The following is a 19,182-nucleotide window of genomic DNA, read 5'->3' as shown; positions in this document are numbered from 1 at the left end:
TGGGGGGGGGACACCAGTAGTGTGGACTTGAACCAGTGGATTTAACCTCAGAGTCTGCTCTTGCTGTACGAATTCCCTCTGGTTGTGAAGTCTGGCACATGATATGAGTGGCCTCACTGGGAAGGGTTTTCTGAGAATAGCCTTCACCTTGCTCCTGCCCTCCCGGGTGATTCTGGCACATCTTTCTCTGGTGTGCAGCTCACACTCTTCCTACCCACTGAACTCTTGGCTGGCCTATCTTCTGTGTGCCCCACAATGTGGAATGATGCCAGGGCAACTTGGGCAGCTGTGGCACTGGCCCTCTGCAGTAAGGCCACATAGGTCTCCAAGGACACCTCTCAATCCTCCTCTTCCTGTCCCCCAACAACAATCCTCTCAGAAGTTTGCTTAAACCAAAAAGGGGGATTTATAATAAGGTTATGGGGACGAGGAGTCCTGTGAAACCCAAGGGCAAGCTTAGGATAGGAGAGGAAAGCTGTGGGGAGCCCTGGGCTGCACAGGGCAGCCTGGTTCCCATCACTGCTCAACCACTTCCTTGTGCACCCCCTGCTGCAGACCCTCCGCTTTGCTCCTTGCTTCTAGTCCCAGAGTGAGAAAAGGGCCACCCTAAGCAGCTGCTGTGCTCACAGCCACAGGAAGTCACCCTCAGCTTTCCCTGAATTACAACACACAAATTCTCGGGAAAGGAATCTGATTGGCTCGCTTAGAGCAGATGTCCATCTCTGGTCCAGTCAGCAGTGGGCATCATCAGGTATAAACTTGGTGCTAGGAACTCTTCTCTGTGGCCCTATGGATCAGGGAGGCAATTTCTAGAAGTAGAATCGTTATGACCAGGGCAGATGCCCCAAAGTTGTCTACTACACCACCACCTCCTCCCATCCTGAAGTTATAGCCTGTTTTCCTGCTTTAAAGCCTCACATCAGCATCTCTGTTTCTTTGGTTCTTCTATATGAGACACCACGGAGTAGGACGCTTCTTCTCCAGCTCCTCCTTTCCTTGCTGTCCCTAAAAGTAAGCCCCCGGCTCTTTTCATCTTAAGTTTCACTTATAATCACTACGAAAAAACAGACAGGGACTAGCAAGTAATTCACATGGGAAAATTTCAAAAGGTCTCAGAAATCTCGAGTTCCCAAAGTCGCATGTCTTTAGTTTCTGAGATTCTTGCTAAATGGCTTCTGGTATTTTCAGCTTCTGGTCTTTTCAGCTGTTGGCTGACTGGCCGTGCAAAGCCCAGTAAATGCCCATGGTACCTGTCTTCTGTGCATCTTTTCATATCTCCAAGACATTCTCTGCCACCTAGCTCTGGACTCCTGTAACGCAGGGTGCTGGCACAGTCAGACCTGGCCTCGTTATCAGGAAGCCCAAAATGATTATACACAGTGGCAGCAAATGAACTAACTCTTGCCTCCTCAAGTTTTTTCAGTTATAAAGAGGTCTTTGTTTTGGAAGAAGGGGCATTTCCTGCCCTTGAGCTGATTCCATCAGACATGGGGACTAGTGACACAGGAGCCGCCTCACTGACCTGTGCACCGGAAACGGAAGATGGGGCTTCTCACCCATTGTTCTAGCTTCAGGGTTGCAAATCATTGGTCTTTGGCAAGTAACTGGTTATCAGTGCAAAAGAAGTCTAGAGACAGGGTGGGGGGGCGAAGAAGGAATGAGTTAGCAAAGGGTTGTTGAAACATAAAGTGTGCTTGTGTAGAGTTTCAGTCACAGCTGTCAGAGGGATGACAGAGAGCGTGTACTTGGAGAGATCAGGAGGCCATGCTTGCAAATGAAAATCCTCTCTGGAGCCTCTAACCAAGCCCTGTCCCTGAGAGTAGGACAGCTCTGGCATGGCTCTGTGGCGGTTGATTGATGGGCCGTTTCCATCTCTGGGGAAAGCTGCATGTGAACGGCATTTTGGAGCTTGCCTCTGCGACAGCATGATTTATATTCCCCAGAGCAGGGGGCGCTGGTCTTCTCACAGGGTCCCAGGAGCAGATGCTGGCAGGGCAGGTGGGTGCCATGGAGAAGCCACTGCCCATCTGCTGGACTCTCCAGCTCCCTTCTCAGCCCCTCACCAGGACCCGTGCCACCGTCCTGCACCTAGGCCAGCTTGTACTGGCTTTAACCTTTGTCCTCACTGTTCTCCATGACCGAAATGATCTAAACCTCAACCTCCCGCCCGACCCCATGCAGGGAGCTGGGGCGAGGTCCAGCCAGGACTCTGGCTGCTGGGCAAATGCTAAGTCAGGGGCTTGGAGCAAGAACAGAGAACTCTACCTCCATCGAGGGTCCAGGAAAGGGCCAGGGAGGCAAGTCTGAGCCAGAATCCTTTGGCCTAGAGAGCCACAGGGGTGGGGAGATAGTGTCAGGCCCAGGGGGCAGGACAGGCAGGCAGGCCAAGGGTCCAGAGCTGGGCCAACAGGACTGGAATGTGGGCAGAACAGGGAGAAAGGTGTTCAGTGCAGCCCCAGCTTCCCAGTTCTGTGCAGCCTCCCGTCTCCTCTTCTCCCACCTTGCCACCCAGCCCACATCCTTTCTCTCCTTCCAGGCCTCTGGTCTCCCCTTTGCTGAACTGTGACCACCTGTTTTGTCTGCAAAGCCGGCACTTCTCTGCCTTTCCTTCTGTTTCAGATCATGGCCATCAGAAGGGTGACCAAAACCAGGCCATGTGTCTGAGTGCTCCAGGGGCTCTCTCTGCACAACCACTGGCTGTTTATCCGTTCATATTCTCATATTTGGCCCCTCTCTCTTTCTCTCTCTCTCTCTCATCCCCTGCTGATACTTCATTTAATCTATCTCTATACACGTACACGGCACTATGTAATAATTTATTTTTTGTGTTGCAGAGATTAGTTTGTCAAGGATAGAGGCTGTCTTCATTTGGAGTGATCCCAGCCCCAGCTAAGGGCCTGGCACACACTGGTTGCACAATGAATGGTTTTGAGGGTTGGTTGACCTGATGGCCAGTTGGATGAATGAGTGGCACCAAAGTTTATCTTGGTTTTCTGAATTCCTCTCAGGATTTGGTAATAGCAGGATTTAGTGTATGTTTTTTAATTAACATACGGTATGTATCAGTCAGGATCAAAGCAAGAACAAGAAACCACCCAGTAATTTGAACATAGATAACAGAGATTAGAATGAAAAGGGATTGGCTAGTAAAAGTATTCTAAAGAATACAGGAATAGCAGGTGTAAGGAGCAGTCACTACCCCTGAGATTGAGTACCCGAGGAGGAAGGCCCCAACCCAACCCACCCCCATCGAGGGCTGAGGACCTTGTTGGAGAGGCACTGCCATGGCTCACTCAGTGGCAGAGAAGTTGCTGTGGTGCCACACCAGTGGAACTTGCTGGAAATCCACCCTCAGAATTTGCTGGAAATATGCTGTCTAGGGTGCTATGGGAAGCTGTTCACAGGGAGGTGTCTCAGTCTACTACAGAACCACCCTAGGGGTGGTCACCAGGGCAAGTTGATGGCCACTGGAGGCTGCTGGCTGCCATGCACTGCAGAACTGGGGTTGTGGGGAAACCACCCGAGCTGCAGGCACTGGACACTGGAGAAGGCACCTGCCCAGCAGGAGCCCGCCGAACAAGCACAGCAGAACCAGGAGGGCAGAACCCCTTCCTCCTGCCTGTCTCTCCAGAGCTGCCTACTGACAATGCTCAGAACTGTGCCCACTGGCAAAGGAAAAAATATTTAAAGGGCTGTGGTCCATTATCTCAGAGCAGGCAACGCAGGATGAATTTGGAGCACAGAGGCAATAAATGGATAACTGGCACACAGTAAATTTTATTCTTCTGGTGTCAGTTCTCTGCGTTTTAATACATGTACAGATTTGTGTGACCACCACCACGATCAGGATACAGAAAAGTTCCATAACCCAAATAACTCTGTCTTTTTATAGTCATATCCTATACCTCCCTCTACCCCTAACCCCTGGCGACCATTGTATGGAGGTACCACAGTTTGCTTATCCATTCACTTGCTGAAGGAACTTTGGGTTGGTTCTCGTTTGGGGTAGTTATGACTAGAACTGCTATAAATATTCATTGACAGGTTTTTATGTAACATAAGGTTCCATTTCTTTAGGGTAAATAGGGTAAATAAATTCATTTCTTCAGGAGTGGAATTGCTGGGTCATATGGTAAATATGTATTTCATTTTATAAGAAACTGAAAAGTATTTTTGAGAATGACTATACCATTTTGCATCCCCACCAGCAGTATATGAGGGTTGCAGTTGATCTGTCACCAGCACCTGATATTGTCAGCATTTAAAAATATGAGCCATTCAAATAGATGTGTAGTGACATCTTTTAATTTTCATTTCTCTAATGGCAAAATAATATTGAACATTTCTTCATGTGTTTATTTGCCATCCTTATATTTTCTTTGGCGAAGTGACTGTTCAAGTCTTTTGCCCATTTTTCAAATTGAGCTGTATGTTTTCTTGTTGAGTTTAAAAGTTCTTTATATATTCTAGATATTTTATATATTCTAGATATAAGTCCTCTGACAGATATGTGGTTTACAAATATTTTCTGTCAGTCCATAGCTTGTCTTTTTCTTCTCTTAACAGTGTATTTCACAGAGCAAAAGTTCTTAATTTTTATGACATCAGTTTTATCAATTTTTTCTTTCTGGATCATGCTTTTGGTGAAATGAATCTAAGAAATATGTCACTAACCCCAGGTCACAAAAATTTTCTCCTATATTTTCTTCTAAGAGTTTTATAGTTTTACATTGTTATATTTAGATCTGTGATTCATTTTGACTTAGTTTTTGTATAGTGTGTAAGATTTAGTCTGAGGTTCATTTTTAGAAGGTTCATTTTTTTGTATGTGGATGTCCAGTTGTTCCCAAACCATTTATTGAAAAGACTTCCTCTGCTAAGCTGTCTTTGCACCTTTGTCTAAAGTTAATTGTCCATATTCAGATGGGTCTATTTTTGGACACTATTCTGTTTCATTGATCTATATTTCTGTCCTTTTACCAATACCACACTATCTTTGTTACTGTGGCTTTATAGCAAGTCTTAAAATCTGGCAGTGTCATTCCTCCAACTTTATTCTACTTCTTTAAAATTGCTTTCCCTGCTCTAGTTCATTTGCCTTTTCATATAAATTTTAGAATCAACTTCTCTACAGCAACATAAATGGCTTGATATTTTGACTGGAATTATGTTAAACTTATAGATCAATTTGGGAAAAACTGCTGTCATTATTATGTTGAGTCTTAAAATCCATGAACATGGTATGTCTTTTCCTTTATTTAAATCTTTTTTTGATTTCTTTCATCACATTTTGTAGTTTTCAGCATACATACCATATACATGTTTTGTTAGATTTACACCTAAATATTTTATTTTTGGAGCTATTATAAATGGAACCATTTAAAAATTTCATTTTGTAGTTGTTTGTTGCTAGTATATAGAAATGCTGAGTTTTTTGTGTTGATATTGTATCCCACAACCTTGTGAAACTCAGTGGTTTTAGGAGTCTTTTTGTATAGAGTCTTTTCTACATAGACAGTAATGTCTTCTGTAAGTAGATTCTTTTCTTCCTTTCCAATCTGTTTACTCTTTTATTTCCTTCTGTTGCCTTTTTGCACTGGCTAAGACTGCCAGGACTGTGTTGAATATGAATGGTGTGAGCTGACATCCTTACCTTGTTCCCAAGGTAAGCATTCAGTCTTTCATCATAAAGGATGGTATCAGCCGTAGGCTTGTTGTAGCTGCTCTGTATCAGGTTGATGAAGTTCTCTTTTATTCTTAGTTTGTAAGTTTTCATTATGAATTGGTGTTAGATTTTGTCAAATGCTTTTCTGCGTCAAATGATTTAAACATGTATTTTTTTCTTTAGTCTGTTAATATGGTGGATTATATTGATTGATTTTTCAAATATTGAACAAACTTTACATTCCTGGAATAACCATACTCCCCTTTGACTGTGGTGTATAATACTTTTTGTTTGTTATGTCTGTTTGCATTTGATGTGTGGAATATTGGTCTGCAGGGGTTTTTCCCCCATATTATCTTTGTCTGCTTTTGGTATCAGGGTAATATAAGCCTCATAAAATGAGTTGGGAAGTGTTCTTTCTTCAGGTTCCTGGAAGAGATTGTGTAGAATTGGTATTATTTCTTCTTTAAATGTTTAGTAGAATTTGCCATTGAAACCATCTGGACCTGGAGATTTCTAGTTTGGATGGTTTTCAACTATGAATACAATTCTTTAGTAGTTATAGGACTATTCAGGTTATCTATTTCATTTTGGATGCGTTTTAGTAGTTTGTGGTTTGTGAGTAATTGATCCATTTCATCTAAGTTGTTGAATCCATATGTGTAGAGTTGTTTGTAGTATTCCTTTTTTATCCCTTTAATTTCTGTGGGGTCAATAGTTACATTTCCTCTTTCATTCCCAATATTGATAAATTTTGCCTTTTCTCTTCTTGGTCTGCCTGGATAGAGATTTTATTGATTTTTAAAATTTTTTTCACGGAACCAACTTTTTGCTTTATCATTTTTTAAAAAAGATATTGTTTTACTCTTTTCAATTTCATTGATCCCTGCTCTATTATTTACTGCCTCTGTTTGTTTTGGTTTATTTTACTCTATTTTTTTCTAGTTTATTAAAGTGGAAGCTTAGTTATTAATATCAGCCCTTTTTTTCTTTTTTTTAAATTGGAGTATTGTTGATTTACAATGTTGTGTTAGTTTCAAGTGTATAGCAAAGTGGTTCAGTTATATGTATATCCTTTTGCAGATTCTTTTCCATTATAGTTATTACAAGATATTGAATATAGTTTCCTGTGCCATACAGTAGGGCCTCGCTGTTCATTTTATGCACAGTAGTGTGTATCTTTTAATCCCACCTCCTAATTTATCCCTCCCCCCTTTCCCCTTTGGTAACCATAAGTTTGTTTTCTGTGTCTGTGAGACTGTTTCTGTTTTGTAAATAAGTCCATTTATATCATTTTTTTAGATGCCACATACAAGTGATATCATATGATATTTGTCTTTCTCTGTCTGACTTACTTCACTTAGTATGATAATGTCTAGGTCCATCCATGTTGCTGCAAATGGCATTATTTCATTCTTATTTATGGCTGAGTAATATTCCATTGTGTGTGTGTATATATGTGTATGTATGTATATATATACACATATGTATATACATACACACACACACACACACACACACACACACATCTTCTTTATCCATCCCTCTGTCAATGGACATTTAGGTACTTCCATGTCTTGGCTATTGTAAATAGTGCTGCTATGAACATTGAGATGCATGTTTCTTTTTGAATTAGAGTTTTCATCTTTTCTGGATATATGCCCAGGAGTGGGATTGTTGGATCATATGGTAACTCTATTTTTAGTTTTTTAAGGAACTTCCATACTGTTCTCCGTAGTGGCTGCACCAATTTACATTCCCACCAACAGTGTAGGAGTGTTCCCTTTTCTCCAAATCCTTTCCAGGATTTATTCTTTGTAGACTTTTTGATGAAGGTTGTTGCTGACCAGTGTAAGGTGATTCCTCATTGTAGTTGTGGTTTGCATTTCTCTAATAATTAATGATGTTGGGTGTCTTTTCTTGTGCCTCTTGGCCATCTGTATGTCTTCTTTGGAGAAATGTCTATTTAGGTCTTCTGCTCATTTTTTGATTGGGTTGTTTTTTTGTTTTGATATTGAGCTGTATGAGCTGTTTGTATATTTTGGAAATTAAGCCCTTGTTGGTCACATCATTTGCAAATATTTTCTCCCAGTTCGTAAGTTGTCTTTTCCTTTTGTTTGTGGTTTCCTTTTCTGTGCAAAAGCTTATAAGTTTTATTAGGTCCCATTTGTTTATTTTTGTTTTTATTTCTTTTGCCTTGGGAGACTGACCTAAGAAAACATTACTACAATTTATGTCAGAGAAGGTTTTGCTTATGTTCTCTTCTAGGAGTTTTATGATGTCATGTCTTTAAGTCTTTAAGCCATTTTGAGTTTATTTTTGTGTATGGTGTGAGGGAGAGTTCTAACTTCATTGATTTACATGCAGCTGTCCAGCTTTCCCAACACCACTTGCTAAAGAAACTATCTTTTCTCCATTGTATATGTTTACCTCCTTTGTTGAAGATCAACTGACCATGTGTGGTCTATTCTGTTCCATTGATCTATATGTCTGTTTTTGTGCCAATACCACACTGTTTTGATTACTGTAGCTTTGTAGTATTGTCTGAAGTCTGGGAGGGTTATGCCTCCAGCTTTGTTCTTTTTCCTCAGAATTGCTTTGGCAATTCTGGGTCTTTAGTTGTTCCATATAAATTTTAGGATTGTTTGTTCTAGTTCTGTGAAAAATTCCATGGGATAATTTGATAGGGATCACATTAAATCTTAAATTGCTTTGGGTAGTATGGCCATTTTAACAATATTAATTCTTCCACTCCAAGATCATGGGATGTCTTTCCATTTCTTTGAATCATCTTCAGTTTCCTTTATCAATGTTTTATAGTTCTCATCATATAAATCTTTTACCTCCTTGGTCAGGTTTATTCCCAGGTATTTTTTTAACGGGATTTTAAAAGGGATTTTTTTTTAACTTTCTCTTTCTGATATTTCATTGTTAGTGTAGAGAAATACAATAGATTTCTGTATGTTAATCTCGTATCCTACCTTGCTGAATTCATTTATCAGTTTTAATAGTTTTTGTGTGGAGTCTTTAGGGTTTTCTATCTAGAGTATTCATGTCATCTGCATATAATGACAATTTTACCTCTTCCCTTCCAATTTGGATGCCTTTTATTTCTTTTTCTTGTCTGATTGCTGTAGCTGGGACTTCCAAAATGCTGTGTTGAATAGAAGTGGTGATAGTGGGCATCCTTGTCTTGTTCCAGATTTTAGTGGGAAGGCTTTCAGCTTTTCACCATTGAGTGTTATGTTGGCTCTGGTTTTGTCATAAATAGCTTTTATTATGTTGAGATAAGCTCCCTCTATACCCACTTTGGTGAGAGTTTTTATTATGAATGGATGAAGCATTTTATCAAATGCTTTTTCTGCATCTATTGAGATAATCATGTGGTTTTTGTCTTTTGTTATTGTGGTGTATCACATTCATTTGCATATGTTGAACCTTCCTTGTGACCTTGGAATGAATCCAACTTGATCATGGTTATGATCCTTTTTGTGTGTTGTTGGATTTGTTTTGCTAATATTTTGTTTTGGATTTTTGCATCTATACAAAGATATTGGCCTATAACTTTCTTTTTTGGTAGTGTCTTTGTCTGGTTTTGGTATCAGGGTGATTGTTGGCTTCATAGAATGACTTTGGGAATGTTCCCTCCTCTTCAGTCTTTTGGAAGAGTTTGAGAAGGATTGGTATAAGTTCTTTGTATGTTTGGCAGAATTCCCCAGTGAAGCCATCTGGTCCTGAACTTTTGTTTGCAGGGAGGTTTTGTTGTTTTTTTTTATTACAGATTCTATTTCACTTCTAGTGATTGGTCAGTTCAAATTATCTATTTCTTCTTGATTCACTTTTGGTGGGCTGTATGTTTCTAGAAACTTGTCCATTTCTTTTAGATTGTCCAAATTGTTGGCATATAATTGTTCATATAATTGTTTTTATGCTTCTTTGTATTTCTGTGGTATTGGTTATTTATCCTTTTTCATTTCTTATTTTGTTTATTTGGGTCCTCTCTCTTTTCTTCTCGGTGAGCCTGGCCAGAGGTTTGTCAATTTTGTCTATCCTTTCAAAAAACCAGATCTTGGTTTTATTGATTTTTCTGTTGTTATTTTTATCTCTATTTTATTTATTTCCTCTCTTTATTATTTCTTTTCTTCTGCTGACGTTAGGTTTTGTTTCTTTTTTTTCTAATTCTTTTAGGTGGTAGGTTAGGTTATTTGAGATTTTTCTCTTTTTTTGAGGAAGGCCTGTATCACTATGGACTTCCCTCTTAGGACGTTTTTGCTGCATCCCATAGATGTTGTATGGTTGTGTGTTTATTGTCTTGAGGCATTTTTTAAATTTCCTCTTTGATTTCATCCTTCACCCATTGGTTTTTTAGTAGTATGTTTTTTAGTCTCCATGTAATCATTTTTTTCTTGTTTTTCTCTCTGTGGTTGATCTCTAGTTTCATGCCGTTGTGGTCACAAAAGATGCTTGAAATAATTTCTATCCTCTTAAATTTGTTGAGGCTTGTTTTGTGTTCTAGTATGTGGTATACCCTAGAGAATGTTCCATGTACGCTTGAAAAGAATGTATATTCTGTGCCTTTGGATGTAATGTCCTGAAAATATCAATTAAGTCTAACTGTTCTATTGTGTCATTTAGGATCTCTGTTGCCTTATTGATTTTCTGTCTGAAAGGTCTGTCCATTGATGTCAGTGGGGTGTTGAAGTCTCCTACTGTTATTGTATTCCCATCAGTTTCTCCCTTTATGTCTGTTAGTATTCATTTTATGTATTTAGGTGCTCCTATATTGGGTGCCTTTATGTTAATGAGTGTAATGTCACCTTCTTGTATTGATCCTTTTGTCATTATATAGTGTCTTTCTTTATCTTTCTTTATGGCCTTTGTTTTAAAGTCTGTTTTGTCTGATATGAGTATTGCTACCCCCACCTTCTTGTTATTGCAGCCCTTTCTTTTTTAATGTAAGCATTTAATGCTATTTACTTATCTCTAAGGCTTTATCTATGTCCCACAAATTTATGTTGTATTTTCAGTTTTGTTCAGTTCAAAATATTTTCCTAGTTTCTCTTAAGGCTTCTTCTTTGACAGTAATTTAGAAGTGTGTTGTTTAGTTTCCAAGTGTTTGGAGATTTTCCTGTTAACTTTCTTTTCTTTGCTTTCAAATCTAATTCCATGGTGGGCAGAGGGCATATTTTGCATTATTTAAAATTTTTTAAGGTTGTTTTATGACCCAAGGTATGGTCTATTCTAAGGAATATTCTCCATGCATTTGACAAGAATATGTGTTGTACTTTTGTTGGGTGGAGTTTTCTCTAAATTTCAATTATATTCAGTTGGTTGATGGTATTGTTCAGTTCTTCTGTATCTTGTTGATTTTCTGTCTACCAGTTCTGTCAACTACTAAGAAAGGAGTATTAAAATCTCTGTCAATTTATCCACCTCTCTTTTCAGTTCTGTCAGTTTTTACATCATGTATTTTGAAGCTCTGCTGATAGGTGAATACACATTGAGAACCATTTTATGTTCCTGGTGAATTGGCCCTTTTATCATTGTGTAATGTCCCTCTTTATCCCTGGTAATTTTCTTTGCTTTGACCTCTACTTTGATATTAACGTAACCACTCCAGCTTTGTCTTGAATACTATTTTCGTGATATATCTTTTTGTATCCTTTTACTTTAAACCTTCCTGTATCATATTTGAAGAGAATTTCTTGTAAAAGCATTTAATTAGATTGTGTTTTTAAATTCCATTCTGTCAGTCTCTGTATTTAGACCATTTACTTTTAATGTAATTATTGATATGTGTGGATTTATGTATGTCATATTAATATTTGTTTTTTGTTTGAGTCTCTGTTTTTCATTCCTCTGTTTCCCCTTTCCTGCCTTATTTTGGGTTATTTGAACTTTTTTTTTGAAGTCCCTTAATTTATCTCTTGTGTCTTTGACTATGTTTCTTTTTATAGCTTTTTAAATAGTTGTTCTAGAGATTATAATATATATATACTTTTTATAGTCTGCAGTTTACTTACTATTGATACTTTATTAATTCAAGAGAAATATAAAAGTCTTATCACCATATGGGAACCTTTACCAGCACCCCTCCCCATCTTGTATTTGTCTTACGTACTACATCTACCTACATTAAAACTTCAGGGACTTCCCTGGTGGCGCAGTGGTTAAGAATCCGCCTGCCAATGCGGGGGACATGGGTTTGATCCCTGGTCTGGGAAGACCCCACATGCCGCGGAGCAGCTAAGCCCGTGCACCACAACTACTGAGCCTGCACTCTAGAGCCCGCAAGCCACAACTACTGAAGCCCGCGTACCACAACTACTGAAGCCCATGCGCCTAGAGCCCATGCTCCGCAACAAGAGAAAACACCGCAGTGAAAAGCCCATGCACCGCAATGAAGAGCAGTCCCTGCTCACCACAACTAGAGAAAGCCTGCGCACAGCAACGAAGACCCAACACAGCCAAAAATAAATAAATAAAAAATAAAACTAAATTTATTAAAAAATATATAAATAAAAATAAATAAATAAATAAATAATATAAAAATAAATATAAAAAATAAAAAAATAAAAAATAAAAAAAAAATAATATAAAAAAATTTAAAAATAAATAAATAAATAAATAAAACTCCAGCAGCCAGTGTTAGGAGAAGAATAGTCTATTATATCTACTCAGACATTTGATATTTCTGTTACTCTCCCTTCTTTGCTGATGTTCCTAGTTCTTTCTGGTGTCATTTCCCTTCTATCTGAATGACTTCCATTAGCAATTATTTTAGAGTAGGTCAACTGACAGGATTTGTTTGTGGCCTGGAACATGAGAACAGAAATGAAAGAATAAGAAAAATGGGAGATTTTCTGTAGTGTCTCTGAGCCATAAACAGAGGGCTTCTCCTGGAGGTCTCTGTTCACACTGATTCCTGCTTCTACATCTGGGGGTTTCAGAGAGACCTGTCTGATGGATTTCACAGGGACAAAGAATGTGAAGCTCAGTACTGATTTGGTGGCACTTTGAATTCTGGTCTTCTTCCCTCATTTGCCTGATATTGTTTACTTTTCACATTCCTCAGATATCCTGTTCTGTGCAGCCCATCAAGAATTTATAGTTGTATTCAGTCGGAAAGGTGGGGTGGAATGTGTTTTTACTCCATTTTACCTAGAACCAGAACGTGGTATAGCAGGATATTTATAACAAATTCTTAATAACATTTATTAAGTGAATAAATGAATGAGATATCAAACAGTTGGTCCCAACCTCTCTCCTCAGCACCAGACTTGGATTTCTAATAGTCTCTAGCCCTTCTGGAAGGAAGACCATCTAAATAATTGAATCAGTATCTGCATGCTTGGCGTCACCAACTCAGTGTCCTGTCTGCACTTTTAGCATGTCCAAACTGAACCCCTTCCTCTTCCACTGAAGACTAGCTTCTACTTTCAGTTTCTCTATCTGCCATAAATTAACTGCTAGTTGTCTTTTACCCTTTCCCTTCAATGAGTTTCAGGAAGATAAGTTCTCTGTTTGATAGTGTTTCTCCTGTTAGTTCTCACTTTCTCACTCTCAGCCTTGCCACCCTAGTTCACAGGTCTAGACTAATGAGATAGCCGGCCCAACCACAGGACAAGCAGAACCATTGTTGGTGACAATAGAGAGCAAAGAATGAGGAGGAACCAGGAAGGTGGGTTTACAGCCAGCCTTGTCCATTTGTAGGGAGACAGGGGATGGGAGCTCGGGGCAGAGGAGGGAGCCACTACCCAGACCTCAGAGCCCGAGGGCTTGTGGAAAGCTTGCCTCACCTGGCGTGTTGAGACCCAGGGCACATTAATGTATTAACACAATAGTAACTCCTGAGAATGGGGTTTCTAGTAGGTGTTAGGGGCCAACAGTCCCCACTGGGCTCGACCCCGGGCCTTCAGGGCTGCTTCTGAGTAGGTGCTGGTAATAGCCACCTGACTTTCTCCTTCCCGTGTAATCGGCATTCTCCAGTCTGGGCCAGTTGACTGTCTCTCAGACAGCAGCCCTGAGCCCACTACCCCCTGCTTAGAGGCCTGGACTGACAGCTCTCTACTGCCTTCCAAGTTCAAGGCCTTCCACCACTCTCTCCTTCCTCTCTGCCACTCTTTCCCTCTGCTCCAGCTCACCTGGGCTATTCCCTGGGCCCCAGAGAGTCCCCACACTGTCTTACCTCCACACCTCCTCATACTGTTCCATCCCCCCACTCCCAGCCACCACCCCAGCCTCTACCTGTCAAAGTTGTATCCTTCAGATGCCGCTCAGATGCAGCTAATTCCAGGAAAGCTCTTATGCCCTCCCTCTCTTGGCTACAGGCTGATACCCTTCTGCCTCCTTCTTAACCCACCTTAGCCAGTAGTCACTAGTCATACAGGATGGTATGTGCCTTGAAGGCAGGCGTAGTGAGACTCTCTTCTGTTTGGCCTTTGTGGTTCTTGCACGTAGGTCCCGCTCAGTAATCCTTGCTGGATCAAAGTGAATGGCATCCGACTAGCTGATATGCCATCTCTAGAAAGTCTCTCAGAGAAATGAGGGGGCTGTGATTGTGATATGGCGACCGTTGATGGCAAGACACTCGGGATCCCTGCTGTATAGATGAGGCTTGTTTTGTAAATGGGAGATTCCCTTATCTGTGACATCGCCTGTTTGTTTTTCCCTTCAGTGTTAATACTCTGAAGGGTCAGGAAATAGGAAACAACCCCATTAAGTATGAGATCCTGAGGGCTCAGTCCGCAGCTGACAACACGAGCGGAGCTGCAAGATAATGGAGGCCGATACCGGTTCCAGCCAATTCTTCTCGCCTTTGCAAAGCACCAAATGACAGGCAGATTTCTCAGCTCCAAGCAGGCCGTTGCGTTCAAATGATAAATGTGTCCCTGGACAGAAGAGCTTGTTGAGTGGTATTTACCAGGGTCTCTGTGAAGGGCCCTCAGCTCCCAAGGGAGCATTTTAAGCCTTCAGCTGCTCACCCTGTCGACTGACACCCGTGGGGTGGCGAGAGGAATAAAACCTCGCTCCTGCTCTCCAACAGGATGGAAGCCATGGTGATTTGTTTAGGTGCTCGGAAGTTTCCTGGTTCCTGTTTCCTGTATTCATCCCCTCCCTCCCCTAGTCAAACCCCAGCAGAAAGAGACTTGGAATGTGTGAGACACTTAGAGCCTTAGAGGGGGAGGGGCGGGGAGGTCAGGTCTGGCTCTACCACTTAGTGCTCCTTGGCCAAGTTCCTCAGCTTCTCCAGACCTCAGTCTCCTCAGAAATAAAGTGGAGATGATGAGAACTGCCTCACAGGCTTGTTGGACAGATAGGATTCAATCTGTGTAAAAATACTTTGCGTGTTGTAAAATGCTCTCCAGTATAGGCATTCGTTCAGCAGTTCCTCTTTGCGTACCTGCTGTATGCTGGGCACTGTGCTGGGTTTGAAGGGTCATGTCCAGATTGTGTGGCTGGGAAGAAAGGCAGGCTAATGCCTTTACCAGCCATCGGTGTGGTTCTGGGATGAAGGAGAGCAGCTGGCTCAGAAATCGTACCTCTCTGCCGTCCTTGAAGACCGCCCCAGTCCTGACACTTCTCTGGGGCTCCAGCCCCTGGGGTCCTCTCCCAGTGATGGGACGTTTGTGTGACCTTCTGCAAGGAGCACTGCTGAGTCGGAATCTGGTGCCTGATGCCAGGTTCTCCAGAGGAACAGATAGGGCACGTGCACGCACACACACACAGACACATGCATGGAAGTTTATTGTGAGGAATTGGCTCACACCGTTAAGAAGGCTGAGAAGTCCCAGATCTGTCGTTGGCGAGCTGGACACGCAGGAGAGCCGGTGATGTAAGTTCCAATCTGTCCACATCTGAAGGGGGAGGTGACCCGTGTCCCGGCTCGAAGGCAGGTAGGCAGGCAGGGAGTGCTCTCTTACTCCCCCTTTTTGTTCTATTCAGGCCCTCAGTGGATTGAATGGGGCCCACCCACATGGGGAGAGCAGTTTGCTTTCCTCAGTCTACAGGTTCCAATGTTAATCTCTCAGAAACGCCCTCACAGCCACACCTAGGATAACGTTTCACCAAATGTCTGGGCCCCCCGGGGCCCAGTCAAGTTGACACATAAAATGGACATCTCACCAGGGCTGACGTTCACTTAGAGCCTTCAGGTTTACTAAGCAGCTTCACACACTGCGTCTCATTTGGCTCTGTGACCACCCGGTGAGGGGGTCATTCCCCTTCTCTGTCCTGTAATTTTGATGCCACGGGCTCACCAGCCTAGCCATTTGAAGCAGGCCATGCCCACCTTAAACCCAAATCTCAATGCGCCGAGCCTTTTCCCTCTGGGCCGTAGGAAGTCTGTTCCTTTCCAGATCCCACTTCTCCAGCATGTGAGCGGCTTACGTGGCTGGTCTGTGAGTCTGTCCTCTGCCTCCAGTGCCCTGGCGCTCTCCACTCTTCCTCTCTGCTCCTTAGGCAGCAGGAGACTTTAATCAAAGTTGCCACATGGGTTGGGTGTCATCTGTGGGCCAGACATAACTCATCATTTCCACAAAGTCTGGATGTAATCAGGATGCTGAAGGAAGACGGGGCTCCACATAGAGGTCTGCCCTCGCTGAGCCTCAGCCTCGGTGGACTTGGACCCGGTGAGGACCGGGGGAGGCCAGCGCCCCCTCGGACACCTTCGTGACCATGTCATCACGTCTGTCTTGGCCTCACAGGGCCATAGGACACAGCTTTTACATTTAATATGCCCTTTGTTATTTTAATCATACTGATGAATCAGGGCACTCCTGGGTACTTCTATTTATTTAAAATCCATTGTGAGATGTTCTTTTACAGTCTGTCACAGGGGAAATATGAATTTATTAATTCAAAAATTATAACACCATCATGCTGAGCTTGGAAATGGGCTCCAGTCAGCAACGTTTCTCAAGCCTACATTTCAAAGTCCCCCTCTGCCTGGCATTGCAACCACTCGTGTGCATGTTTGTCTCCTCGTCTGGAAAAATGCCTTTGGGGGCTGCGTGTGCCCCCACCTGGCATGGTGCCTGGCACAGGTAGGTGCTTAATTACTGGTTCTGGGCTGGAATGGACTGGGGCTCCTGCCAAACAGCACACTCACCCAAGCTCTGCGCTGGCGGAGCACCCGGCTGGCAGTCAGGACACAGCAAATGGTGCCATTCGTTCAGCAAATGGTGGTTGAGCATCCGGTCTGTGTCGGGCACACGCTGGATGCAGGGAGTGCAGCCTGGGTGCCAGCCCAGCCCTTTCCTGCAGCGGGTTCACAGGGGATGCAGCCAGCGGAGTGCGACACGAGCGGGCAGGGCGCAGGCTGCGGGGAGCAGGAGGGGGACACGGGACATGGGGAGCAGGAGGAGACTCAGGAGGTGCCGCGCTGGGCCGTGCTGGGTGCTGGACTGACGGGGCCTCGGAGCAGGCTTGCAGCAGCGCTCAGTGCCCTTTCTCTGCCGTTTCCCCACAGGGCCTGTGCCAGCAGTGAGACAGAGAGTGAAGCCGGAGACATCATGGACCAGCAGTTTGAGGAGATGAACAACAGGCTCAACTCGGTCACCGACCCCACTGGCTTTCTTCGGATGGTTCGCCGCAACAACCTCTTTAACAGGTATGTGTGGTCCTGCCTCCTGGGCTGGTGCCAGGCAGGGCGCCCGGCAGCGTGGATAGCGTGCTTTCAGGGGATGCTCCTCCTGGCTGCTTGGGCTTCTGGCTGGGATGTGAGTCTGCAGGAGCGAGCGTGGTACTCCCGGGCCCCCGCTCCCCGGGGCCTGGGCGTCACAGCAGCCCCTCTGGGTGAGGGGAGGAAGCGGTAGCAGGCTTGATGTGACAGTCCACCTTGGCTGGGACGGGAGGCCCAGGGGACGGTCGGCCGCTTCTTCCCGTGACCTCGGAGCTGATTTCCCAGACACCAGGCAGAAGCCACACAGAGTGACTTCACATACTTCTTCGCCAGCTTTTGCCAGTAACTCACGGCCAGGCCCCTGTGTTGACCTTCCTGGCCTGAGACTGAGGGAGGCCCGGAAGAGTGGATGCCAGCATTGCTGGAGGGAGAGCCCGTCCAGACCCAGGCCCCATCTCCCCGTTACTTGACCAGATAGACCTCAGCGGCGTCAAGATGGGTCAGGGTTGAAATTGCCAACCAGCACACCCCTGCGCCTTTTCACCGGGGGTGACAGCCGAGCTGCGTCCAAATAAACAGGGGCAGGCGGTTGGGGTTGAGGGGCACCTGTCCCGCTGTCATTTGGTTGCCTGGCAACAACCTGGGAGTCACATTTGGAGAGACCTTTCCAGAAAGACATCCCAGACTCTCTGAGGTCCCTGCCTTTGAAGGGCAGCAGGTTGAGCCAGGCACACAGGAGGGAGTGACTGTGCTCTGGGTGGAGGCAGCCTCTGCCGGGCTGCGCTGTGTGGGGGGCATTGTGTGCCCCGTCTGCTCCTACTCCAGGCCCTGGTTTCCTCTCATTATTGTGCTGTCACGGTGACAAACGTGTGTTTACTTTCCCAGGGGCGAGCCGAGTGGGACGGGAGCCAGGAGCTGGGGCTGTAGGAAGTGGCAACTTGGCTGAAAGGACGCCAGGACCTCAGTCTGGTTCACCCCCAGCTTCCTCTTCGGCCCTGCCCCCTTTGCAGGTGTCCCTCACGGCTTTAATTTTGTGGAGGGACAGGGCCAGGCGCGAGGAGGCGGGTCGGGCCCGGCTCCGCCCTCTGCCGCTGCTTCTCGGCCTCTGAGGCAGGTGATTCTCGACTCTGCCTGGTGCTGTGATCCATGGTTGTGAACTAGGGCGCGAAGAGCTTGGGGCTCAGGTCTGGCCTTGCCGCGTGCCAGCTGTGGGACCCTAGGCAGGCGACTTCACCACTGTCAGCCTGTTTCCTCGTTGCTGAAGTGGGAACAAGCTTCCTACTTTTCAGGGTTCCCTTAACATGAGAATTGTTCCCTTAACATGAGAATTTCAGGGTTCCCTTAACATGAGGAGCTAATGTATGTACAACACATGACAGGCTTCCTAATGCACATGTACTCGTGGTGACTTTCTACCGTTTTAGGTGTGAAGGACAGTGCTAAAGTTGGATTCTTACGATAATGTGGGCGGACAAACTTTAGAAGGGGTGAAATTTGTATGTACCTGTGGAACAGGTGTTCACCACCTTGGGTTGCAGCCTCACCCGCCCTTTTTCTTCCTGTCCCACCTCATGTCCTTTGCTCGCAAGAGAGAGAGAGCCAGCGGCAGGCCGTCAGGCATCCATGGCCAGCCTGATCACAGGCATGCCTGTGGCCAGGAGCCCCTCCTCCAGGGCCTCCGGTGCTAAGGCAAGAAAGGGGTCAAACCAGGTGTACCTGGGATCCTAGCTTATCACCCCTGGATGGTAGGTGGTGTGAATTTTGGATCATGGAGTTGCTTGCTTTGGGAGAATGTTTGTTGTCTTTCTGAGCAGCTCTGAGGTAGGTCCAGTGAGCACAGTACCATGGATTAGTTCATTGGTTCGTTTAAACAATGCGGTCTGTGCCCAGGGCC

At 44.1% G+C, this 19,182-nt stretch overlaps 1 protein-coding gene across 3 annotated transcripts in view; it reads left to right on the top strand.

Moving 5' to 3' along the window:
- Nucleotides 1-19,182, top strand: part of TTC28 (tetratricopeptide repeat domain 28) — a 594,760-nt gene that overhangs the window by 538,931 nt on the left and 36,647 nt on the right. For all 3 annotated transcript variants that reach the window (XM_061170303.1, XM_061170302.1, XM_061170304.1), the window contains one exon: nucleotides 17,136-17,276. In XM_061170303.1, the coding sequence (XP_061026286.1) occupies nucleotides 17,136-17,276 (141 nt within the window). The remainder of the gene's footprint in view (nucleotides 1-17,135; nucleotides 17,277-19,182) is intronic.

This window comes from Eubalaena glacialis, chromosome 15 (genome assembly GCF_028564815.1).
Source record: "Eubalaena glacialis isolate mEubGla1 chromosome 15, mEubGla1.1.hap2.+ XY, whole genome shotgun sequence".
Taxonomy (NCBI): Eukaryota; Metazoa; Chordata; class Mammalia; order Artiodactyla; family Balaenidae; genus Eubalaena; species Eubalaena glacialis.
Note: the sequence above shows the minus strand (reverse complement) of the source record. Positions and strands in the feature narration are given on the sequence as shown.